Below are 27,502 nucleotides of genomic sequence, written 5' to 3'. Positions count from 1 at the left end.
ACAATAGCTTCGTTAGGAAGTTTCCTCCAAGCCTCATCTAGGCTAGTTACTGTTACCTTCCTTGGACTGATACATTCAGCTCGGCCCATAAACTCTTTAGCTTCCTCGGCTCATCCATCTCCAAGTTCCTTCTTTGAACTAACTACCTTCTCAGAGTCTTCCTCTCGGTTTATATGGGCTTGCGTAGCTCGTTTAGACCTTTAGCTAGGCCCATTTAGAGCCCAACTAAGGCCCAATTTTCTGTATGTCCCTTTGGTCCTCACACACAGTATCGCTGAAATATAATTAGGAATTTGTTTATTATGTTGTTGATATGAAACTAACAAATCATGTCACTTTGTAAATTTTTTAGTTAGTAAATGGTATCGTTTAAATGTTATATTTACGATTAAAAATTTACATGAAAACATTTATAAGATGCGTTATTTAAAAGATCTCATTGTTTGATTAATATTAATTTAAAATTTGCTTAAATGATTTCTTGTACTAAAAGATTTGGACAAACTAATTAAGTTAACTCATTTATTTATTTACTAATAGATTTTACAATTGAAATGGATTGGATGGATTAAATTGGACTGAAGTGGATTGAATGGACTGAGATGGAACAAGATGTTACATTGATGTGACTTAATAGGAGTATAAAAGATGCTATACAAACATGACCAAAAAAAAAAGAAAAAAAAAGTAAAGAATAAAAGATCAAATTAACACTAACATCAAAGTCTGAGGATGAGATTTTAAAAACACTAGATGACGTTGCTCAAAAAAAAAAAAAATAGTAGATGAGAATGGATTAGAGAGGACCGAAACCCATTATCACTTTGTTTAATCTTTTTATTTTTTTAGGAGAAAGACAGTGCATGTCATTTAAGGGAGGCCGCTATCAGCCTGTAGTACAGGAAAAAAATACACCCTATTTCGGGTGTATATTTCCTCACACTCATCGTTGGTGGGACCCACTAGCTATGGGACCCATTCAGTTGTGATTGGGAGGAAGTATACACTTGAAACGGGGTATACTTCATTGTAGTGCAGAGATAATATGTGGGGAACATGCATTAACACCAAAAATGCTATATTAGACTTTTACTAAAAATAAATTGAAGAAAAGAAAACAAACAAAAACACATTCACACAAACAAAAGGGAGACCAAAAGTCGAAACTAGAAAGAACCCACCAAAAGATATGTTATTAATATACAAACAATATATATATATATATATATATATATATAAATATGTTTGATTCATTATTATCACACTTTTTCGGCAAATTTACACTATGAAAAGTTGTGAAATTTATTAGAAAAGAATAAAAGATCAAATTAACACTAACATCAAAGTCTGAGGTTGAGATTTTAAAAACACTAGATGACGTTGCTCAAAAAAAAAAAAAAAAAAGCCGGTAGATGACAATGGATTAGAGAGGACCAAAACCCATTATCACTTTGTTTAATCTTTTTTCTTTTTAGGAGAAAGACAGTGCATGTCATTTAAGGGAGGCCACTAAAATCAGGCTGTAGTATAGGAAAAAAATACACCCGATTTCGGGTGTTTTTTTCCTCACACTCACTGTTGGTGGGACCCACTAGCTATGGGACCCACTTAGTTGTGAGTGGGAGGAAGTATACACTTGAAATACGGTATACTTCATTGTAGTGCAAAGATAATATGTGGGGAACATGCATTAACACCAAAAATGCTATATTAGACTTTTACTAAAAATAAATTGAAGAAAGAGAAAACAAACAAAAACACATTCACACACACAAAAGGGAGACCAAAAGTAGAAACTAGAAAGAACCCACCAAAAGATATGTTATTAATATACAAACAATATATATATATATATATATGTGTGTGTGTGTGTGTGTGTGTGTATGTTTGATTCATTATTATCGCACTTGTTTGGCAAATTTACACTATGAAAAGTTGTGAAATTTATAGTCCACTTGCTTTCTTCTTGAGTCTTGACAACAAAGGCCAAATAAAAGTGTCTCCTAGTGCTTTTTGTGTACCAACTCCTTCACAGCCTTGGCAAGATGTTATTCATTTTGAACACTCTGAACCCAATTTGCATTTATGTGAACTTGCTCAATGCTCTGCTTCAAGGTTCTAGCAATCTTGGGCTCAGCATGATTTGCAAAAAACTCCTCTATTTCGTTGGCCTTCTCAAATGAAGCAAACTGGGGGATAGATAGAACAAAACATGAAAAAAGAAAAAAAAAATGATAAGCAATAACAATAACAAAGTGTAACTGAATTTAACTATACATTTGTTTTTTTTTGTTTTTTTCTTTTTTTTTTACTAAACTAAACTTCTATGCATATGTAATTGAGATACAAAGGACAAAAGCTAATACTTGTGGAACTAACAACAGAAAAAAGAGAAAGGAGGAAGAGAGAGAAAGGAGGAAGGGAGAAACAAACCGGAGAGACAATTGAGTTGACAAAGTGAGTAATTAGATATCCAGAACCCCAGGTTTTTGAAATGTGCTCCCAGTTATCCTGCATTTCAATCACATGTAAAGTAGAAAAAATGCATTAGACAACAAAGTGGAATGTACTCGTGATGAACATGGGAATAGAATAAAAGGGGATCAGTGCCAAAGTAAATCAAAACAAAGTACCCTTTCATTCATGTATACATAAAGAATTTAGCGACAATAAGCTAGAGAAACAATGGTTTAAGATTAGCATGATGGAATCTCTGACCAAGATTAATCGAAACACTACTTTAATTTAAACAAGTAGTTTCAATATAGATGTGGCTTCATTTCTCAGCACATTAGCCCAAATGATTAATTTACATCTGACCTCTAGCATTTCTCAATTTTCCTTTTTATCAGCAATAAGTACATGAGATGCACAACCATGCATGTTCTTCCCACAGGAAAGAAGATGAGTGCCCTGTCCCCTGTATATGCTTATCAAATCTTAGAAGCGGCCTCTTAATTCTTCACATTGATGTGCTTTTTGCATTTTACATTACTAATTGAGTATTACCTTCAGCCATGCCCAAGCTATTTCACGTCCTTCCTTACTAACAGCCAGGCCAAGAACAGCATCTTGAGTACAAACCTAGATCAAATGGGAAATAAAGCCAACATCAATATCCCAAGCTCCATTAGACAATATTTATCAACTAGCACGGAAAAAACATTTTAACCTTCCCAATTATACCTCAGAAGACAACAAAAAGTTGAGAGCTTCAAGAATTATGCTGGGATCTGGAGAAGATGTTAATGAACCTACAAGCACAAAAAGATACATGACTCCAACATACTAGAGAGATTCAAATAATTTTGTAACATTTCAAACAATGATATGTTTATTACTTAGGACACGAGTTTTCTCCTGGTTCAAATCAGTCTCTCTATAAACTCTCAAAAGAGATTCAAAACCAAATCTGTTTGAGCTGTTGACTCTCCGCATTACAGCCATATATGCTGCCTGCAACCACAGCCCATTAGAAAACTTGATAGGTATTGTAGATAGGTAAATACTAGTAATTGACCAATGCTTTTTTTTACCGACCTTTCTTATGTCAGGATGGAGGAGTGGTGTATTTCTGTCATCCAAGAATGCATGAAAACGCCTACTTGCTTCTTTTAGTGTCGGATCATATCCAAACACAGCAAGGGCAGTCCAAACCTCTCCTCTTAACATTGCATCTAGATGGCTCTCACCTTTCTTAGGCTCCCAACCAAGCTTCCTGCAAAGGAATTCAAAATTGAACAAAATAAATGGAAGAATGAAAATAAAAAAGAAGCTAATCTTGCCCTACACACACACACACACACACATATATAAATAATATTTCGATAGTCACAACAATGTGGGAGGGAGATTTGAATGTTGGTTCTCCTCATAAAGGAGAGCAAATTATGCTACTGAGCAATATAGCTCTTGGACTTGCTCAAAGTTTTTAAGGGCTAATTATTTGTGTTAGTGATAAAATCATACAATCGGGTTTTCATTAGCATGTAAGGTCTCATATAAGTCGTTCGTGGTTTGCAACCGTCGAGTCAGAGATCTCTTCCCCTTAAAGCTTTTTCTAACATCCTACATGCTTCCTTAGAAAGTTTTATTCATATTATGCAACTTCAGACTTGATGTCTAAGGTTTATTCAATATAATTATTAGTATATATGACGATTTAATCTTGACAAATCATATATAAAATATCTCCAAATAAAAGAAATAGATATTCATATAAGTCAAATAATGCAAGAAATATCTGTATCCTAGATCTTGAGGTAAAACTTTGTGAGTCGATCACAACAAAACTTGAATGAGGAATCGCAACAATCCTTTAAGTGACTTTTTCTTCTTCCTTAACAACACACTTTTTACATTCTGAGACATTTACAGCTGTCTCTTAGATTTAAAGAAAAACAAAACCTGTCTGCTTTTTATTTGGTATTTGCAACCCTATTTAAGTACGAAAAAGATTGACTTAATTCAGAAAATGTCAGATATATAAATATGGGATTTACTATCATGTGCTCTTAGGGTATATATTAGTAAACCATTTTAAGAAATTTTTTATGGAAAAACGAAAAAGTAATTAATTGTTTTGACAGTTTTTTCAATTCCCTATAAAAACTTTCCCAATCAAATTAGCATATCAATCACCTATTAATAATCTAATTATTCAATATATAAAGAAATGATACACTCATGCTATAAATCTGTGGAAATGTATTTTCAAACATTCTAGTACCTCAATAGTTAACATCGTGGGGGGCTTTCTCAATCAAATGGAATAAAATCAACTTAAAAGATATCACTTATATCGAAAAAACAATAGACAGAGCAACCAGAATGACTTATAAACAAGGACCACCAAAGGAATTTCAATTATTTGTATGTAAGACAACTTACATTGCTGAACGTAGGAAAAGGGTAATAAAAAATTGTTTAATGCATTCCAGCAATTCAGGGTTTGCATCAGCTGCAATTCTTTCTACTTTATAACTTATCTGTGAATAGAGGGATTAGAATTAGGACTAATAGCACAAATAAAATCTACTAAGTCTTAAACAAGAGGTGAACGTTACATTGATTAAATTAGACAGCACGGTATATTCAAGTTCCCCACTATAAGCACCCATCAAGGTAAGCAATGAATTCAAAGGCTGTTGGCGAGCCATACAAAGGGCAAATGAATCATCTAGGATTCCTGTTAAAACAAAAATAGGTTGTGTTAAGTGCTCTATTCTACCATAAACACATACTATCATAAGATGTACGGGTACAAATATCAAAATTACCAAATCTGTCTGTTGCAGATAAATATTTGTTCTCGATTGCATATCGGAGCTTAGTTGCAAGGTCCTCATCATATTTAACCCTATAGAAGCCAGTTTGATTGATATTAAGTTTTACCCAAGAAGATGCTAATTTGCTCCCGTCACTTGGGAGCTCTTTCATATCAAGAGTTTCAGACTTTGTTTGCAGTAGAAAATTCTTGTGCACATCATAAGAGCCACGGCATAATGTTATTGGAACAATCCACTGCCCTTCCCCAAGAGAACCACTTGCCAAAAATTGTGACTGCCATTATTATATTGATTTGTCAGAACTCAGTAAGTTCTCAAAATATTATTAAGTGACACTCATTACAAAATGAAACGACATAGTATGCATCAGGGTTAAGATATGTTATTTTAGGAAAAAATGAGTGAAAGAGACTAGACACAAGAAACCTGCTCAAACACCAATTTCTGCTCTTTGACTTTGACAGAGACAACTGGGTACCCCTTTTGCTTTGTCCATGAATTCATTAGCTGGTTCACAGGCTCACTGGATCCCTCCTCAAGTGCAGCCCATAAATCTTCTGTTTTCGCATTTGAGCAAGCAAATTTTTTTATATATGAAGCAAGTGACCTCTGATTTACAGATGCGAGAAAAAAGATAATTAACTGACATACAGTTACATAAGAAATATTTTACAAATGAGCAAAAATTGACTAGCTAAGCTTCTTAATCCAATGGAAAAATTGGAACAATTATCTCATATATTGTCGAAGATGATAGGTTGACGAAGATGGACCATAACAGAATGAACAGTAACTACAATAACTTAAGTAATACATGGCAGCCAAGAAAAAATCTAGAAGCTAATCAAGCTGAAGGATATGTTACCAGATATCAAGTAGATAAACTTTCTAAGAGTATTTCTTATCTAGATGAGTATAACCATTGTTACTATATAGAAAAGAAATAAGAACTTTTCAAAATGGTAGTTATATAGTATTCATCATGATAATGGTTTCTTCCTAAACTTGTTTCATACTAGCCTACAATTTTTTACCAAAACCATTGTAATCTCTTTAGAACTTGCAACTACAAAGTTACTATTGCTCTATCTTTCTCGAAGACAAAATTTTTGAAGGGTTTTCATGACATAAATTTCATGTGAATTTGGGGTGGAGGGAAAAGAGTTTCTTGATTAACAAGAAATATTTGTACTTGGGAAATGAAGCATATACCAAAAGAAAATCCAACAACCAACCTGGAAGCATTCTGAACCAAGATAGCTTTGCAGCATTTGGATAACATATGCACCTTTTTTGTCACTCATTGTGTCAGAAAAGATTTCATCAATCTCTCTAGCATGATTTATCTCCACCTAAAAAATTATGCTTATGTAAAGATATACTCTAAAAAGTAACAATACTAATTTCTTAAAAAACAATTATACTTAGGAAAAAAAAAAATAGTGCATGCAGAATTACCTCAATGGGATGGGACTCTGCAAGCCCATCCAGCCTAAGGCCTTCTGTACAGTCATTAAGAAACTGAGTCCACACTTGCCATTCTGGGAACAAGTGATTAGCTGCTAAATAACTGGCCTAAACACATTCACATAACCGATATATAATTTAAAAGCATGCAGTGTAATAAGGAATAATATATAGAGACATGACCCATGCTGGGCGTAAAAAACAGATCCATTTACGGAGAGCTTGGGCTACGTTCCACCAAAAATAGTTATGTTAGTTTATTTTAATAATCAAGCCAGGCTTAAGCCAACCTTTGAGGCTTGATATATAAACAAACCAATCTTGAAATTTTAATAAACAGCTCAGTTTGGATCTGTTGCAATCAAATGCAATATATACCCATGTTGCGAACCCCTCATTTAGCCACAAATGAGTCCACCATTCCATCGTTACAAGATTGCCAAACCACTGATGTGCTAATTCATGGGCTACGACAATCACAACCTAAGGAAAAATAATAATTAAACACTTTGTGTAGTGCTATTAAAACAATAACTCCATACTATATTAAGCAAATGAAATTCTAACAAAAAGAGCAGCATTCACAACATGCATATTACCCTTTGCTTATTAGCAGCTGCGGAATGTTGATTGTCATAGATCAAATTTCTTTCACAACATGTAACTAAACCATAATTTTCCATGGCCCCAAAAGCAAAATCAGGAATCGCAACCATATCCAATTTGGGAAGAAAGTAAGGCACAGCAAAGTATCTGCAGAAATTATCGTGGTTAATTGGAATTTCAAATAACACAACACAAGCACCAAAATGTAACGACTTGAAGGATCGTTAATATCCATATTCCAGTGTCCACTTAAATGCATTATTTAGCTAAAGACTTGTATACTGTGTCTCGTGATTAATAGTTTGGTGATGATTCATAGTAAAACTTACTCTTTGTATAATTCAAGTGTCCTAACAGCAACGTCCAATGCGAAATTCCCTTGATTTACTTTACCAACCTGACAGTATACTCGAACTTTAATTCCTGTAAAGTGATGTAAGATTACACTATCAAGAACAAGAATCATAATACACAGGAAACAATGAACACAGTGTATTTTTTTACCATCAGATGTAAGATGTTCGACATAATCAAACAAACCAACTACAATTGCCACCAAATATGTAGACATAATGGGTGATTCTTGATATGAAATTGTCTTCAGATCCCCATCCACTTTTTCTTCAATAATTGGCATGTTGGAAAGAGCTACTAATTGTGATGGCACATCCAATGTAATTTTGAACATCGCCTGCAATGCCAAATAAGAAGGGCCAAATAAGCTTTTGTTTGCATTCTTTTGAAACAGAATCAAGCAAATCTACTTCTGATCTAAAATGCAACATGAAGTGCAGTTGGTTATTTTGTCAAAAAAAAAAAAATGCAGTCAGTTATAAAATTTGATTTTAGCAAAAGAAGGACAAGATCTAAGTTAACCAAGGGAGAGAGATTGTGACACCTTGCAAGCAGGTTCATCCCAACACGGAAAGCATCGCCTAGCATTAGTTGGTTCAAACTGTGTAACTGCCATATTCTTCTTCTCACCATTGTGCTCATATGTACTAGAAAGCAAAATAACAACTTAAATATATACACATTACTAGTAAAATTCTCATTTAGCAGAGAACAGAAGACATTTAGCTCCATTTATAAGTAAATGGTGAAGATTGAACTCATTGCTAGGTTCAATCCTATTAAAGAGAGTATATACATCAACTTAAATCTTTAATTGCTATGGTCAAAGGCTTGCCTGATAATCTCAATCTTCATTGGAAATAAAAAAAATCTAATCATTCTAAGTATATTTGAAAGCACTTTTTTTCTTATAAAAAATTTTATATAGAGGGTGAGAGGACTCTTAGGGAAGATTGCAATTAAGTAGTTTATATAACACATGAAGACACCATTTAATCCAAAAGTTTAAGCCAATGGGTATGAGCCAAACTATGTTATATTAACTACTAACTCTTCTCATTAGTCTTTGTTGGTGCAAATACAATATTAATGGTAAAATGCTTCGACAGTCTTCATTGTGGACTTCACTACTTAACCCACACTATTACACACATGTGAATAATAGTCCATCAATAGGGTTGGCATGTTATTATTATTATTATTTTTTTGGGAGAGAATTACACTACTATCTCTTAAGGTTTGGGTGAATGACATTTCACCCCAAACTTAAAGGGAAAAAAAAAACACTCCCTTTCATTGACATTTGAAAAAATTAACACGAACCCATTTTGTTTATATTAGTAATGAAATATTCTAAACTTCTACAAGAATCTCTTTTCAAAAGTTTAATTGTGGTTGATAAAAAAATGATTGATAAATTTAGAATAAAAATACAAAATTTATCTAGTATCAAAACACTTGCAATGGTAAATCTCTCCATAACCCATTGAAAAAAGAAAAATAATAACAACAAGCAAAATTCATACTTAATATTTTTTAAATACACTTAAGTTAAAAATTTAAAACAATCTGAAATGGAGGATAATTTTTAAAAACAAAAGGCAGGTTACCACACAACATTTTAAATAGTATTAATTTAACAAAATTTGGTCAATTGGATGTAAAGAAAGGAAAGTGTTTTTTCCCTTCAAATTTGGGTGGAGAGTCATTTCCCCAAACCCCAAAGGAAGGGAGTGTAATTACCCTAATAGTAAGAGTTATGTAATAAATTTTTTAGTATGATCGTAACAAGCATCACTTGAGTGGTGTACCTTGTATAGAAGCCCTTCATTTTGTCGTTCAAAGTTCCTTTGAAAGCGATGGTGAGAAGTCCGATCCCAATGGGAAGTGTGTCAGCAAAGTCCAAAACCAAAATCTCATCCTCCTCAACCACATCAACATATAAAGGCTTCAACACCTGCCCAAGTCCAAAACTTAATTCATTTATTCGTTTAGTGTTTTATTTTTAAACAACATGGCATTTGGTTTGGCATGATAAATGACAACTCAGTAAGTCAATCTCGCATTTAGATAATAGAAAGGTTGACTATTTCTTTGATCAGCTTAATAAGCTAGAGCTTAACAACATCAATAACATCTATAAAGCAAGCAAAGCACTAAACTAAAGTTTAACAAGACATATTTAGAAAGTTTATATGTAAGTTAAAGCAGTTATATTAGTTTAAACTAACTTTTAAAGTAAAGTAGTTAGGCTGATAGAAAGATAAGATAGGTTTAATAATCGTGACCTGGTTAGAATTAGAAGAGTTTGCAGTAGTTGGGTGATGAGTGAAAGATAAAGAGGTGGTATCAATGGAGAGTTCAGCAACATTGAGGACGATGAAGCTAGTATCTGCCACGATGTTGAGCTCGATAGCCACAGACCCAGCAAACTTGCACATGCTTAAGTCTGGTTTCAGCCATATCTCGTAGCGTCTCGGGATAGCAAATTTCGGAAGCCGAGATTGCCCTTTTAATTGCTCCATCATTTTTTTGTGAGATTCGAATTTCGCCTTTGCATCCTCCTCCTCCTTTTTCCTTTTTGCATCCTCCTCTTCTTTTTTCCTTTTTTCATCCTCTTCTTTTTGCCTTCTTGCATCCTCCTCCTCCCTTTTCCTTCTTGCATCCTCCTCCTCTTTTTTCCTTCTTGCATTCTCCTCATCCTCCCTTTTCCTTCTTGCATCCTCCTCCTCTCTTTTTCTTCTTGCATCCTCCTCCTCTTTTTTCCTTCTTGCATTCTCCTCCTCCTCCCTTTTCCTTCTTGCATCCTCCTCCTCCTCTCTTCTCCTTCTTGCATCCTCCTCCTCTCTTTTCCTTCTTGCATTCTCCTCCTCCTCCCTTTTCCTTCTTGCATCCTCCTCCTCTTTTTTCCTTCTTGCATTCTCCTCATCCTCCCTTTTCCTTCTTGCATCCTCCTCCTCTCTTTTCCTTCTTGCATCCTCCTCCTCTCTTCTCCTTCTTGCATTCTCCTCCTCCTCTCTTCTCCTTCTCCACTCGCTTTCCATGTCCTATTACAAAAGTTCACAGTAAGGCATCAATGGAGCAGAATGTATGGGAACTAAGGGAATATATTAAGGAACTTTATTTGGGATCTGGCAAGTGTGGAAATGGGACCAGCTCGCTCAAGTGTTGGGCAGTGATTAAATGCTTGGCAGTATTTGATATGTTCAACTAGTGAACTACATTTTTTTGGGGGTGGGGGTGGGGTGGTTATAGAGGATTTGTATTTGCAACCTAAAAATTATCACATAAGTGAAAACTGAATATGTATATATATAGATATAGATTATTTGGAATTTTTATTATTATTATTTTTGTTTTGAGAACTGATGATTTGGAATTTGTTAAAAGAGAATTAGAGTTTTGTTAATATTATTGGCAGGGCCATGGGTTGAGGAATGGGCTAGCTAAGAATTTTGTTTCTTTTTTGATGGTTTTTTCTTAATCAAAATTATTATAATTATTTTTTTGCCAAATTGATTTTGTTGGGTTTTACTTTTATTGGACTAGTTGAAAATTTTGAGGGTGAATTTAAATTTTGAAAAAGTAAATTTAAAATTTGAGGGGGTGAATAAATTTTTATTTAATTTGTAATTTGATTTGTGATTTCATGTATTGTGATAAAAGCGAGCTTTTTTTTTTTTTAATAGAATGGTTGTTTCTAATTAATATTATAAGCAAGTTTAAACAAAAAGTACATGACTTCATATAGATTAGAATGAAGAAAAAAAATACATAAGTTGAGCCTCACTAGTCTATTGAATATCTATTACCGACCTTTCAAAGTTTTGAGAATGAAGCTACTTATTGTTGTTGTAGAATCAATATAATTAATCTATATACAATTACATTATATATTAAATTGACATCTTTATCCACGCTATCATCCTAGATGGTTTTTCATTTTTTGATAAATAGCAACCTAACTAGATGGTCAAATGCTGATGACAATGAATATAGAATGAGTAATTATGTAAAAGATTTCAATAATAAGGTATTTTTGGATTGGTTAGGAGATAATCTATCTATTATTACTCAGATGTTAGCTTTTAGACTTTAGAAATGGAAAAACTTAACGTTAGAAACTAAAGTCTAAGAAAGTTATGTGATTGGCAAGAGGCTTTCTAGTTTATTTGACATATTTTCATGTATAAAGTGCTTGAAAGATTAGGAAGAAAATGATTCAAAAAAAAAAAATTTATGTGATACATAGTTAATTTGGTCATACTGTTGAATTGATAACAAGAAATATGAATATTTCATACCGGAGGCGGAGAGGATTGTGTTTGTCCCATGACGATGGCACTGCTAACTCTACGATATAACACTTTCTGGGAAATTTTGGAAATACCCAATTAGAGAAAACAATAAAGTCAATTTCAGAGCTTTTGCAGCCTCTAACAAGGATTGCTTTATTATTTTAAGGCTACGTTTGTGAGGACAGACAGAGCTCCTTAAATATAGGAGCAGATGAGGGAATGAAGAAGAGATTGAAGCTTAAGCTTGATATGGAATGAAGAAAGCAATCTATTCTTTTCTTTTCTTTCTTCTCATTCTTTTCTAAATTCCAATTTTCATCTTCAAGAATTTTATTTTGTATTTTGCTTCCTTTCTCTACCATTCCTTATTTTGATTTTATATTTTTATATACTGGTCTCTGTATCAATTTTCTTCTCCTCCTCTCTATTATTAAAAATTATTAAAGAATCAGTTTACTTTGAAAAATGGCGACGAAACTGGTTTGAAACATTCTGATTCTCACTCAGATGCAAAGCCTCAATATAAATCGAAGGTGTTGGATGAAACTGAACTTGCAGCTCACGTGAGGGAATGGGAATAATGGAATTTGGAAGGAATCAAGGTTTTGCATTTTTTTTTTTTTTCCTGAGTGCGTATACTACTACTAAAAGCAATTCAGTTTGGACAAAATTTAGCCACAAAATTGGTTGTTTCTTTAGGCTACAACATTTTGCATAACATCTTTTTTTTTATTTAATTTGAATTTTTATAAATCCATCGTTTGATTACATTTTCCTCTTATATCCTTATACTTGTAAAATTTATAGAAAATTAAAGATCAATAATTACGTTATCAATAAATTTTTTAAATTGCAAATTTTTGTAGTTTAAAATTATGTATAAAATATAAGTTTATAGATTATATAATAAATAATATCTAATTGACACAAAAGTTGACATGTATATTAATAGTGTAAAGAACATGCAATTTAATAGTTAGATTTTTAAAATATCCAGTAATATTTATTTTATTGAGTAAGGTTGTAGACTTATGCTACAATCAATTTTGTAGCTAAACTTTGTATATTTAGTTTTATATCACATGATTTTTTTTTAAGAAACAAACACACACACACAAGGGAGAGAGAAAACAAAATATAGCTATGTTAGAATAGGTGCCCCTCAAAAACCAATATTATACATTTTTATTTGATAATAAATTACATTTTCACATACATGATAATTATGGGTACTTTCATTGTTTAAATGTGGCATGTGATGTCACCTATGTAAAAAAAATCATTTTTATGGTTAAGGAAAAAAAAAAAAACAAAGAGTAATACTTTTTTCATAAATTATTTAATTATTCTAAATGGTGGATATTAATCAGGGACAGGCCCAAAGGGGGCCCAAGGGACCTGCCCCCCTCCCTCCCTAATGCAAAAAAAAAAAAAAGAAAAAAAAGAAAAAAAGAAAAAAAAAAAAATTTCTTTTTTGATGGTTTTTTTAATCAAAATTATTATAATTATTTTTTTGCCAAATTGATTTTGTTGGGTTTTACTTTTATTGGACTAGTTGAAAATTTTGAGGGCCAATTTAAATTTTGAAAAAGTAAATTTAAAATTTGAGGGGGGTGAATAAATTTTTATTTAATTTGTAATTTGATTTGTGATTTAATGTATTGTGATAAAAGCGAGCTTTTTTTTTAATAGAATGGTTGTTTCTAATTAATATTATAAGCAAGTTTAACCAAAAAGTACATGACTTCATATAGATTAGAATGAAGAAAAAAAAAAAAATACATAAGTTGAGCCTCACTAGTCTATTGAATATCCATTACCAACCTTTTAAAGTTTTGAGAATGAAGCTACTTACTATTGTTGTAGAATCAGGAAAATTATTAGGTACTCTCGGAGTACCTAAAATATGTAGTCCCTCATCTCACATAAATGGTGAGTCCTACCATGAATTTAATTAGTGAGACCCACCATTCATGTGAGAGGAGAGAGTACGTATTTATGGTACTCCGAAAGTAAATAATAATTTCCTGTAGAATCAATATAATTAATCTATATACAATTACATTATATATTAAATTGACATCTTTTTCCGCTCTATCATCCTAGATAGTTTTTCTTTTTTGGATAAATAGCAACCTAACTAGATGGTCAAATGCTGATGACAATGAATATAGAATGAGTAACTATGTAAAAGATTTCAATAATACGGTATTTTTGGATTGGTTAGGAGATAATCTATCTATTATTACTCATATGTTAGCTTTTAGACTTTAGAAATGGAAAAACTTAACGTTAGAAACTAAAGTCTAAGAAAGTTATGTGATTGGCAAGGGGCTTTTTAGTTTATTTGACATATTTTCATGTATAAAGTGTTTGAGGGTTTAGGAAGAAAAGGATTAAAAAAATAAAAAAAAAGGTTATGTGATACATAGTTAATTTGGTCATACTGTTGAATTGATAACAAGAAATATGAATATTTCATACCGGAGGCGGAGAGGATTGTGTTTGTCCCATGACGATGGCACTGCTAAGCTAGCACTCTACGATATAACACTTTCTGGGAAATTTTAGAAATACCCAATTAGAGAAAACAATAAAGTCAATTTCAGAGCTTCTGCAGCCTCTAACAAGGATTGCTTTATTATTTTAAGGCTACGTTTGTGAGGACAGACAGAGCTCCTTAAATATAGGAGCAGATGAGTGAATGAAGAAGAGATTGAAGCTTAAGCTTGATATGGAATGAAGAAAGCAATCTATTCTTTTCTTTTCTATTGGGCCCCTATGTTGATGATCTACTAGTTGATTCAAGATTTGGGTGATTCACCCCATTAACTAGTGCTGCAATTGGTCAGGAATCTGAAATGATTATGATAAAACAACCTTTTAACTAACAGTGATCGCTTCATAGGATGTTCTTGATTGAATCTAGTTCAATGTATGTACTTGTTACATTATACCACTTGTTTGCTTAAAGTTACTACCTCAATGAGCTTACGCAAGCGTAAGCTCTAGTGGGATATTCAATTATATCAGGGACAACCCAGATTTCAAGCTAGGGTGGTCTGAAATATGAAAAAAAAATTTGTGACATGTTTAATATATAATTAATTGTCTTTTTTATCTTTGTACTCACCCATGCCCCAAACACACCCTTACTTACCCACTACCAACATTATGAATATGAATATTTTTGAGCATCCTAAACTCTCACTTTCATACCTGATACCGCTGATAATATCAAAAACACATTAAAAACACCCATATTTCAAAAGACAAAATAACCAGCAATACCAAAACTTGTTAAATCCTAAATGGACCTAATCCAAAAGCCAAGCAAACGACAATACAAAATCCATAAAACAACAAACATTGAGCAAAAAAACAACATTATGAATTTATACTACTACATTTTCCTAATATTGGATTGCCCTCTGTTGCTTTATTTGTGCTAAGGGTGTCCAACTAGACCCGGCACACACCCAACCCGACCCGAAAATCGGCCGACCCGACGCCGGTGACGGTCGACGACGGGTCTTCGTCCCCAAAAGCCAATAACGGCGGGTCGAATAACGGGTTTGAGCATAAAAACCAGATCTTAACTGGTCCGACTGTCTATGCACTGAAAAATTAGTTTTTCTCCACTAATGGGTGTGTTTCGCCGGTCGTTTTGTCCGTTAAGTCGAGATCAGGCCTTATCTCTTCGAGATCCACCGAGATCTCATTGAGATCCGATGAGGTCTCATCGAGATTCAGCCTATTCTCTTCGAGATCCACCGAGAACTCACTGAGATCCAGCGAAATCTCATCGAGTTCAGCCTGATCTCTTCGAGATCTGACCAAATCTCAATAGATTCGGCCCAATCTCAACCAAATTTGGTGGTTTCCGGTGAAAATCTGGCATAGTTTCGAAATTTTCAACTTCGACCGAGGACCAACCAGAATTCGAGAAAATCCGACCACCTGACCCGATTCCGTTCACTGGTCGGCGGCGAGTCCAGAAATGAGAGACTCGAACTTATCGGGTCGGTTCCGGGTTGGGCACAAACCCAACCCAAAACGACCTGTGGACAGGCCAAATTTGTGCTGTGAAAGCAAGCACTAACAACCAAAGGCAACAGGATTAGAAAATAGAGGAGGAAGAAGCTAATGGCTAGTTAATGGCTATTTGACTATGATACGATATCGTTTTACTTGGACAAAACAGTGTCACTTAGCTTTGATGATAAATGAGTTCATTTTGGTTCAAGTCTTCCTCATTAGCCATTGTTCCAGAAAAGCTCTACTTCTATCAAGGACTGGTTCTTCAGCTATGGCCTTTCAGTGAGCAGTTGAGCCATAACTGTCTTCCAACTGTCACTCCTAATTTCATGGAGCATAATTTGGAATATGGTTGTCAGTTTGTTGTAATAGTTTTGCCTCTAGAAGTTTCTTAGTGTAGTGTAATTATGCTATATAAAGAGATGTGGGTCAATGTATTGTCAAGCTTGTGAAATAGAATACACTGACGCATTTTCTAGAAACTGCTCTCTCTCTCTCTCTCTCTCTCTCTCTCTCTCTCTCTCTCTCTCTCTCTCTCTCTCTCTCTCTCTCTCTCTCTCATTGTTTTGTTGTTGTTTCCGCCATTGTTGTACAATTTAGCAAGCTTCAATTTCTTTCATGTGCAATGTGCATGTTTCTATTGTTGCAGAGCAGTCAAACAAATGAACATTATTTTATATATAATATATTATTTTTTACAGCCCCTACTCTTTGTATAAAATAATAATAATATAACTTTACTCACAGCAAAGCTATATAATTTTCGGTCTCTGAGAGTGAGAGACAGATTCACAAACACAATCACACGTTCACTAATCAATTATTCATATATTAAATTCACAATCATCCTCAGCAAAAAAACACAAACACCACAATCACATATTCGCACAAACTACAAACGTATGGTGTGGAGAAATAGCATCAAAGAAAAATCATATCAGTATTAGGTTTTAAATACTTGAAATTGGGCAGATCGAATGGAGAGGCCGACGACGTGGTCGATAGGTCAATGGCCAGTGGTGGTGGTTGTGGTTGATGCTTGATTATCTCTCAATCTCTCTCGTCTCTCTCTTTATTTTATTTTATTTTATTTTTTAAACAGTGTATCTTTCCTTGTTGGGCCGGGCCTAGGCTAATATGTTCTTGGAGGGGCCTAAAGGCCCTAAACTTGATTTTTATACCCAATTTACCCTTCTTTTTTTTTTCTTTTTTTTTTTTTTTGGCATTAGGGAGGGAGGGGGCAGGGCCCCCTTTGGGCCTATCCCTGATTAATATCCACCATTTAGAATAATTAAATAATTTATGAAAAAAGCATTACTCTTTGTTTTTTTGTTCCTTAACCATAAAAATGATTTTTTTTACATAGCTGACATCACATGCCACATTTAAACAACGAAAATACCCATAATTATCATGTATGTGAAAATATAATTTAATATCAAATAAAAATGTATAATATTGGTTTTTGAGGGGCACCTATTCTCTCTCCCTTGTGTGTGTGTGTTTGTTTCTAAAAAAAAAATCATTTGATATAACTAAATATACAAAGTATAGCTACAAAATTGATTGTAGCATAAGTCTACAACCTTACTCGATAAAATAAATATTACTGCATATTTTGAAAATCTAACTATTGAATTGCATATTCTTTACACTATTAATACACATGTCAACTTTTGTGTCAATTAGATATTATTTACTATATAATCTATAAGCTTATATTTTATACATAATTTTAAATTACAAAAATTTGTAATTTAAAAAATTTATTGATGACGTAGTTATTGATCTTTAATTTTCTATAAATTTTACAAGTACGAGGATATAAGAAGAAAATGTAATCAAACATGGATTTGTAAAAATTCAAATTAAATAAAAAAAGATATTATGTAATGTTGTAGCCTAAAGCTACAACTTATTTTGTCAAAACTAAATTGCTTTTAGTAGTAGTATATGCACTCAGAAAGAAATTTATGCAAAACCTTGATTCCTTCCAAATTCCATTATTCCCATTCCCTCACGTGAGCTACTAGTTCAGTTTCATCCAACGCCTTCGATTTATATTGAGGCTTTGCATCTGAGTGAAAATCAGAATGTTTCAAACCAGTTTCGTTGCCATTTTTCAAAGTAAACTGATTCTTTAATAATTTTTATAATAGAGAGGAGGAGGAGAAAATTGATACAGAGACCAGTATATAAAAAATAAAATCATAATAAGGAATGGTAGAGAAAGGAAGCAAAATACAAAATAAAATTCTTGAAGATGAAAATTGGAATTTAGAAAAGAATGAGAAGAATCATTCTCCAAATGAGTTGGGAGCTGGGGCAGCTAGCACACAACCCATTTCTTATTGTCCTTAAACATGAGAGGTTTGTGTATATTTATTTATTATGCACATAGCTTTGACAATGTCAATTGGTGATACTATTTCAAAGGCTATATACAAACACACTGGTTTATATGTGTAACGAGTAAAATATGTAAATGCTCAATAATGAATCCACCAGTTTCTAAAGAAGGCAGTATATTCAGTTGATTTTCATATTAGAGTTAGACTCAAGACAAAATTGGCCAATGACTTTTTTCAAAAGTATTTTTTAAAGATATTTTGGAGTCCAATAGAATTATGAAATTAAGGGTTGCATAAGTTAGGGACATAACAGTAATATTAATCCAGTCCTAGTGGCTTATGGGGAATATAGTGTGATGGGAGGACAAATATATAAAATTGTAAGTAACAGGACCTCATATGTAATTCTTTAATCTTTAGGGGTCAATTGCAATGTATTGATGGACATTATTGCAATTTGTAGAAGTCCAAATATTTTCTTGATATGATTGAGAATATTAAGGAATAATTTTTGAAAGAGTTTTAAGCTAAGTCAATAATCTTAAAAAATGCAATTGATTGATCCCACAACTGAAAATTAAAATCCCTAAGGATCCCACGTAGGGTTTTACTAAAGTCTTATAAATAATATTTTTCACGTTAGTAGTTGGCCATCAGAACTACTGAGTGATACTGTACTTATCTGAAAACCCAAAAAGAAATAGAGAGAGATGTAAATACCTTGGGAGGCAACACTTGGGTTGCTAAGAGAAGTATGCAATTTTGTTCTATTTAGAATCAATGGTTGTGTGGTACACAATGGCAGCTCCAGGAATTTTGTCTAGGGAGTTCCTTAAGAAGCATAAATTATACAATTTTATTTCCTTTTAGCCTTTAGGTAATTAGGTTTAATTTAATGTTATTAATTCTGTTCCGTTTTGTTTCGGCTGGAAAATACTGTGCTGGTAAACAAACTGGAACAATAGCCCACCCTATTCTACTTTGAAAAAATTTCGGGTCATTCCGGTTTATTTCGGGTGTTTTAGAACGTTTCGGTAAATACCAGCCGAAATTCAAGATTTGGCTGGCATGAAGTTTGTACTTAAAAAAAAAAAATTGTTCTTAAAACCAAAACAAATTTGCATTTTGTACAGCAAAAAACCTCAAAAGGAAAAAAAAATGAAAAGAAAAGAAATGAACAAAGGTACCTGTATAGCTAAAAAAAAAATCGTATTGAGAAATTTGAAACACAAAACTTGAGAAGAGACACTGCCACACTGGTACTGGTAGAAGACATAGAAGTTACGAATAAGGAGGAAGGCAAAACGTAGATGTAAAAGTGTAGATGAAGATGTAATAAAATTTAAAACGTAGATGAAAAAGTGTCTGGGAACTGCTTATTTTGCTAAACTGAAATTTTTTTGCTTAAAATATTGTAGATAAAGGTAAAAGTTAGCTAAAATAGTACAGTGGGCCATGAATAGTACTAAAAAGTGCAGTAGAGCCTATAAATAGTAGCAAAAATAAGTTGAATAGTAATATAAAATGGCTAAAAATAATTTATCCAAACACATAGAAGACGTGTGTGGTTAAGAATAAACAAGAGAACAAAAAATAAAAATGAGAAGTAATATATGTCTAGTGAGGAAAAATAATAATAAAATGTTGGAAATTGTCTTGTATTGGGCAGTGTGCTCAATCAAGGAATCAAGCCACTGCCCAGCGTTTAGTAGTTTTATTATAATTTTTTTAAAGATTTTATTTCAATTTTTTTTTTGAGTTTTTCCTTTTTGCTTGAAAAACCCCAATATATTGTTAAGTTGCTCAAATTATGAACCAAAATTTAATATTATTGGCATAAAAAGAATTTGGGGTATTCCCAAAATTTTTTTTTAAAGGTAAATAAATATAAAATTTTAAATTATTATATATAAAATTTTTTTCTTAACTCAGAGATAAGGTGACTCACTGACAGTGGTACAGTCAGGCCCCGAGATCGGGCTACTTCGGCTGAGGCCACTGGCTCCCTGCCCGGGGGTGCAATATGACCATCAAGACCCCCATTTTTTGACTCTCAAAAAAAAAAAAAAAAAAAAAAAAAAAAACTCGGGAAAAATATTTTGTTTATTTATTTAGCAATTGAGCAAGGACCAGCCTAAACTTTGGCTTAATGTGACAAGTTTAACTCCACCAACATGGGTAACTAACACTAAATTCTTATCATGCCATCCTTGAGGGGGACTCTTTGGCTGTCATCAAAGCTTTGAAAGAGTCTGAATACGCTTTATCTCCACTAAGCCTTTTGCTGGAAGATGTAAGAATGTCCTCACAAAGATTTGACACAATGCTTTGCTCTCATACAAAAAGAGAAGGCAATTCTGTAGCACATAGTCTGGCTAGACATGCTATTAGCATACCAGATTTTTTAGTATGGATGGAGGATACTCCACCACACATTCAAAACTTTGTACGAGCTGATTTGGCTTCATTCAGTTAATAAAGTTCATGTCTTCATTCTCAAAAAAAAAAAAAAAAAAAAACACTAAATTCTTATGGGACCAATAAATATTGTAGACGGTGTTTCTTTTCTTTTTTTTCCCTTTTTTTGTAATTATAAATATCTATTAGAAAATATCAACGTGGATATGGAAAAATTAATTGAATCAAAATAAGATCTCTTCATAATTTTATTATTAATAATAAAAATATACAACACAAATTTATATTAGAAAAAAAAAAAAACCAAAACAACAAGAAAATATAAAAAAGAATTAGAAAGAATGAAATAATACAGTAAAAATTTAACAATGAAATTAATTATAATGATGTTCAAAATGTATTATAACAATTCTTGATTATACAAAAAGACTACTTTATTTTGTAAATGCATATATCACTAACATAATTTTATTGGCAATATTTGTTATAGTTGTTTAAGCAAAAATGATTTTTTTTTTTTTTTCAAAGTTAAAGTTGACAAAATCCTATTTAAGATTGATTATCTCGCAAAAATTTTAGTGAATTAGTCATATTATCAATTAAAAGAAATATTAGCAAAACTTAATTAGCAGTTTTGCAAAACAAAAAAAAAAAAGAATGGATATACAGTATAATTTTAAAAATTAAATAAATAATATTTAATTTAAATTTAAATACTATAAAAAAGTTTTTAAGTCAAATTTATCAAGCTGGTCATAGTTCTTTTTTTTTTTTTTTTTTTTGAAAGGGTTAAAAAAAATTTAACCATTTTTATTGTTCTTGATTGACTAGGGTCTATGATATTACAAACTTCCCTTGTATAAAAAATATTTTTTAAAAAAAGTCATAGTTTTATTATAAACGAGAAAAGAAATAAGTTAAATAAATAGTTTGTTAACAAGCTCGAGCTTGTTTAATAAGAAAATGTATGAAACTTAAACATGTAATTTTGTTTGGTAATAAGCTTGAACTCGACTCACGTTCGAAATAAAACTAAATGAACTTTTAATACTAGACTTAGATCGGCTCATTTATAGCTCTACTAATAAGCATCTCTTATAGAAGAGATCCCGACCGCCCTTCTCCCAACAAAAAAAAAGATACATTGGGGAAGTATTGTGATTTAAAAAGAAAAAAAGAAGGTTCCCTTGCCCCTCTTGTTTTCATCCTCTCTCTCTCTCATTCCCCTTTTTTCCTCACTCTCCTTTCCTTTACAGCTCCTTTGCCACACGTCCAAAAAATAAAATGAGGAACATCTCAGGGTCACATGCAGTTAGTCACAAAGTTGAAGTAAACAATAGGAGATAGCTTGATAATTTTGCGGTAGCAATATGAAATAAAAATTTCTATCTTTATTCAAAGATCATTGTACCACCAGTGGCGGCGCCACCTTATGGCCAGGGTGGTCCAAGACCACCGTGACTTGGGNATAAATGCCCTCCATTAGCATCTTTCCACATCATATTCTCATCCAAATAAATAGAGAAGCTTTAACTGCTAGAGGTGCATATAATATTATAATGAGTCATTAATTCCTTGATCGTTCAAAGCTCAGGTGCTTGGCGATCACGCATATATTGCCATTAATATCTTCAAAGGCATAAAGAAGAAAATAAAATGAAGGGAAATGCTAACGAGTGCCTAAGGGAAACAAAGGAAAGTTATTAGACGTTCAAGGAATATAGGTGATGTGATATTCCAAATCCATACAATCAAGTTACCGAATGCAAAAATATTTTTTTCACCAAATTTTTGTAAGTTTAAGTCAAATTGTTGTTAAGGTTATAAATGAATTAAACCATTTATCAATAGCTTGGATTTAACTCGGGAAAAAATATTTGTTTATTAATTTAGCAATTGAGCAAGCACCAGACTAAACTTTGGCTTAATGTGACAAGTTTAACTCCACCAACATGGGTAACTAACACTAAATTCTTATGGGACCAATTAAATATTGTAGACGGTGTTTCTTTTCTTTTTTTTTCCCCTTTTTTGTAATTATAAATATCTATTAGAAAATATCAACGTGGATATGGAAAAATTAATTGAATCACAAATAAGATCTCTTCATAATTTTATTATTAATAATAAAAAATATACAACTACAAAAATTTATATTTTTAGGAAAGATGCTAATGGAGGGCATTTATAGGAAACACCATGTATTCTCCTAGTTTTCCCCCCTTTTGTCTTAAGTATTCTCTAGTAAGAGAGATTAAAATGTACAAAAGGCCAAGTATGCCCAATATTGTCTATCTATTTCATAGTACTTATTAGGTACCCAAAATATAGGTGACTTGTTACTTCATCATCATCATCATCATCATCTTCTTCTTCTTCTTCTTCTTTTTGTGAAAAGGGTTACTCCACATCAATACAACAAGTGATTAATTGCAAAAATATAACATAAACTCAAAAAGTCTGGTTTTTTTTTTTTTGGTATTAGGTAACTTTTTTTTAGAGAGAGTTTTAACCTATGACGTCTGCTCCTGATGATAGATCTTTATCATCAAACCAAGACACCAATCAGTTTTTAGTGTAGGTAGGGTCTCTTATTCAACCATCAGAGACTTTACCGGTTTAGTTATCTGGAACCCACATATTGTATTAGGTAACTTAATTTTATTGGTTTGGAGTATTGTGTTACCTCTACTCTTGAGGTACCTAATGATTTTCATATGTTTTGTTATTCCTTTATTTTCTTCCTTATGCCTTTGAAGATACTTAGCCATGAAAAAACCATATGAGTTCAAGATCGATGCAAATATATAGTGTTTGATTTTTTGGCACCCATGGTAGTAAAGTTTTAGTTGGATAGATAATAAAAGGGTTAATTATACTTTTTGAATTTGAAATTTGGCATGGGTTTGATTTTAGCCCCTCAAATTAAAAATGTCCCAATTTGGTCTTTGAAATTTCGAAAAGGAAGCAATTTGGTCCCTCCTTTTTTTTATTTTTATTTATATATATATATATATATATTTTTTAATTTTCATATTTACATGACCAACTACCATTAATCCAAGAACACCATTTTTGAGCGACCAAATTGAACCGTATATAACACATATCATGTTTAGAGGACCAGAATCAAATCGACCCCATAGATGGAGGGACATAATTTTTTTTTAATTTTTTTGTTTGAAACTTCATGGATTAAATTAATCTGAATTTTTTAAATTTGAAGGATCAAAATTTAACTTATCCTAAATATCAACGACCAAAAGTACAAGGTAGAAGAACTCATATATTCACTACGTAATTAAATTTCATTACTCTTTACTGTAAAATATCACAAATGTAATATACAATGTTTTAATTATTTAAAACAAGAATAAAATTTTCAGATTAGTAAAAAAAATAAAATAAAAGATCAAATTAACACTGACATCAAAGTCTAATTAGTGAGATTTAAAAAACACTAGATAACAATGGATTAGAGAAGACCGAAGCCCATTATAACTTTGTTTAATCTGGGAAACATACACTAGCACCAAAAATGCTATTAGGAAGAAAGAGAAAATAAACAAAAACACTTTCACACAAACAAAAGGGAGACCAAAAATAGAAAGAACCAACTCCAGAAGATAATATTATTAATGCACAAATGGTATATATATGTGTGTGTGTATATATATATATATACGCACACATACATGCATGTATATATGTATATGTCTGATTCATTATTATCACACTTGTTCGGCAAATTTACACTATGAAAAGTTGTGAAATATATAGTCCACTTGCTTTCTTCTTGAGTCTTGACAACAAAGGCCAAATAAAAGTGTCTCCTAGTGCTTCCTGTGTACCAACTCCTTCACAGCCTTGGCAAGATGTTATTCATTCTGAACACTTTGAACCCAATTTGCATTTATGTGAACTTGCTCAATGCTCTGCTTCAAGGTTCTAGCGATCTTGGACTCAGTATGGTTTGCAAAAAACTCCTCTATTTCAATGAAGTTCACTAGTGTAACACATCAAATACTTCAAGCATTTAATCACTACCCAACACTTGAGCGAGTTGGTCATCTCCAAACTTGTCAAATCCAAATAAATTCCTAAATATATCCCTTAGTTTCCCATGCATTTTGCTCCATTGATGCCTTATTGTAAACTTTTGTAGGCAGAAAATGAAAAAAGCAGGAGAGGAGAAGAGAGGAGGAGAATGCAAGAAGGAGAAGGGAAGAGGAGAATGCAAGAAGGATAAGAGAAGAGGAGGAGAATGAAAGAAGGAGAAGGGAAGAGGAGGAGGATGCAAGAAGGGAGAAGAGAGGAGGAGGATGCAAGAAGGAAAAAAGAGGAGGAGGATGCAAGGAGAAATTCGAATCTCAAAAAAAGGATGGAGCAATTAAAAGGGCAAACCTCGGCTTCCGAAATTTTCTGTCCCGAAACGCTACGACATATGGCTGAAACCAGACTTGAGCACATGCAAGTTTGATGGTCTGTGGCGATCGAGCTCAACATCATTGCAGATACTAGCTTCATCGTCCTCAATGCTGCAGAACTCTCCATTGATACTACCTCTATATCTTTCACTCATCCAGCTACTGCAAACTCTTCTAATTCTAACCAGGTCACAGTTATCTAACATATTTTTCTTTCTATATCAACCTAATTTTTACTTCAAATTAGTTTAAACTAAAGTTAATTGCAAGTACATCCTGAAATTTGGGTTTTTTGGATTTTACATTTTGAAGTTTGAGAAATTTGATTTTAACACTTTAAAGTTTGGTTTTATTAACAAAGCAAAAACAATATCATAATTAGTTTTTGGCTATTAAGTGACACATCATTGTGTTGAAGTGTTTTTTTTTTTTCTTTTCCAAATTAACCCCAAAAATATGCCGTTTTGCCCAAAAATAAAAACACAATTCCACATATTTACATGACATCGTTTCATAGCTATTCCAAAATCAAACAACAAACAACACCAAACCCCCAGATTTTCTCTTTTGTTCATCATGAACCCCGCGAACCCAACTATTCCAGAGGTTTTGATGGAGAGGTTTCTAGGAGATTTGAATTTAGCGAAATAGAAAGTTTTGCAGAAACTACTGCATTGAAATAAGAGAGATGAAGACGAAGACGAGCTGTCAAGCGCATGAATATAACGGCAATGAAGAATAAGAAGAAGCAAATAAAGGCGCCTCCATTGTCAAGGCTCGAAAATGCGGCTCTCTCTGTCTCTCTAAGTCTCTATGTCTGCCTGTGAGTGAGGACTTGAGGGAGTCAAATTGGAGCAAAAGAGAAGAGAAAGAGAAAAGAGAAAAACTCACCATTGCCATTGCCATTGTTATGGCGCTGCTGTGAACCTGATTTGGTCAAGCTGATGGGTGCATGTTCACAATAAGCCACTAAGTTTGGGTTTTGTTTTTGTTTTGATTTGGAAATAGTTGTGAAACAGTGCGGAAAAAAAAATGTCAACAGATGATGTGTCACTTAACAGCCAAATAATCAAGGGTGTGTTTTTGGGATTCAGATCATTAGAGTTCTTAGGATACTCTTATCAAGTAGAGTTTTTCAAATCCTAATAATTCTTTTCGAAAATAAAGGTCTAAATTTTGCCGCGCAACATCCCACTAACAAAACCCTTAAAACAGTATCTAAAAAAAAAAATTGATTCACGGACCAAATGTTACATGGTTAACATGAAGGACTCTTGCAAGAAAACTAAAACAATGAAGCATAATCCAATTCTATCACTTTATAGATACAAGAAAACTCGGATTTGTCAATTATACCCAAAGTTGACAAAGAAGACAGACAGATAGACTCCTTCATGCATACACCAAATTTGCAGGGATTCTCTTCCACCATTGATCGGCCTCTACCGTCTTTTGTTGATGTCTGCACGAAGTGGGGACCGCTATAGAGAGAGAGTGAGGATTTGATTCTTTTCTTACAAACATTACGTTTATGTCTGGGTGTTTTTAGAAGGGGTAAATTTGCTATTTTAAGGTTTTGTAAGTGGAATTCTGAGATGGCATGGCTTCATCTCGACCTTATATTTTTTAAAAAATTATTAGGAAATCTAAAGATTTGAATCCGTGTTACACGTTGCTAAGTAAAATAAATAAAAATATGCTGAATGAATAAATGAATTAAGTTTTGGACTTAGGCAGGTGTTGAAGCCTTTATATGTTGATGTGGTTGAAGAAGATGAGATTTTGGTTTTGGACTTTGTTGACACACTTCCTATGGATTGGACTTCTCACCATCGCTTTTTAAGGAATTTTGAACAACAAAATGAAGGGCTTCTATACAAGGTAAATATTTCGAGTGTTGCTTGTTACAATAATAATACAAATTTTATTACATAACTCTTTTTATAAACTATTAGTGTGTGTGTGTGTGTGTGTGTGAGAGAATTTTAAGCTTAAAATAAAAGAGAATATGCTATACCCTACTGTTTGAATATGTGAGTAGTACATAGTTGGTGAAGTAGTGAAGCCCCATTGGATACTATTTGAGAAGAGTGAGCAGTTAATATAATAGTTAGACTCATACTTATTGGGTTAAGCTTTTGGGTTAAGGGTGTCCCCATAGGTTATATTTATAAATAAAAATATAAAAAATAAAAAATTAAAAAAAAAGTGCTTTCAAATATACTTAGAATGATTAATTTTTTTTTTTCCCAATG

General features: G+C 32.7%; 1 protein-coding gene across 1 annotated transcript; it reads right to left on the bottom strand.

Moving 5' to 3' along the window:
• Positions 1-1,790: 1,790 nt before the first annotated feature.
• LOC111985177 (aminopeptidase M1) lies at positions 1,791-12,178 on the bottom strand. Its single transcript, XM_065768727.1, has 20 exons — positions 12,020-12,178; positions 10,004-10,762; positions 9,527-9,672; positions 8,260-8,362; positions 7,866-8,052; positions 7,691-7,784; positions 7,355-7,508; positions 7,134-7,238; positions 6,747-6,863; positions 6,524-6,640; positions 5,715-5,897; positions 5,280-5,562; positions 5,067-5,188; positions 4,891-4,988; positions 3,541-3,718; positions 3,342-3,456; positions 3,187-3,254; positions 3,010-3,084; positions 2,434-2,511; positions 1,791-2,189 (listed from the first exon to the last, which is right to left on the bottom strand). The coding sequence occupies exons 1-20, from the start codon at positions 12,047-12,049 to the stop codon at positions 2,049-2,051; spliced, it is 3,153 nt and encodes a 1,050-aa protein (XP_065624799.1). The 5' UTR covers positions 12,050-12,178; the 3' UTR covers positions 1,791-2,048.
• Positions 12,179-27,502: the final 15,324 nt, after the last annotated feature.

The sequence above is a fragment of the Quercus suber genome, unplaced genomic scaffold, assembly GCF_002906115.3.
Source record: "Quercus suber isolate HL8 unplaced genomic scaffold, Cork oak 2.0 scaffold_990, whole genome shotgun sequence".
NCBI classification, from domain to species: Eukaryota; Viridiplantae; Streptophyta; class Magnoliopsida; order Fagales; family Fagaceae; genus Quercus; species Quercus suber.
This window is presented reverse-complemented; position numbering and strand designations above follow the sequence as displayed.

Coding starts and splice junctions, on each gene's coding strand:
- LOC111985177 (XM_065768727.1), bottom strand. CDS start 12,049: ATGGGACAAACACAATCCTCTCCGCCTCCG. Junction 7,785..7,865: donor CGAACATCTTACATCTGATG/GTAAAAAAATAC, acceptor ATCACTTTACAG/GAATTAAAGTTCGAGTATAC. Junction 7,239..7,354: donor CAGCTGCTAATAAGCAAAGG/GTAATATGCATG, acceptor ATTTTTCCTTAG/GTTGTGATTGTCGTAGCCCA.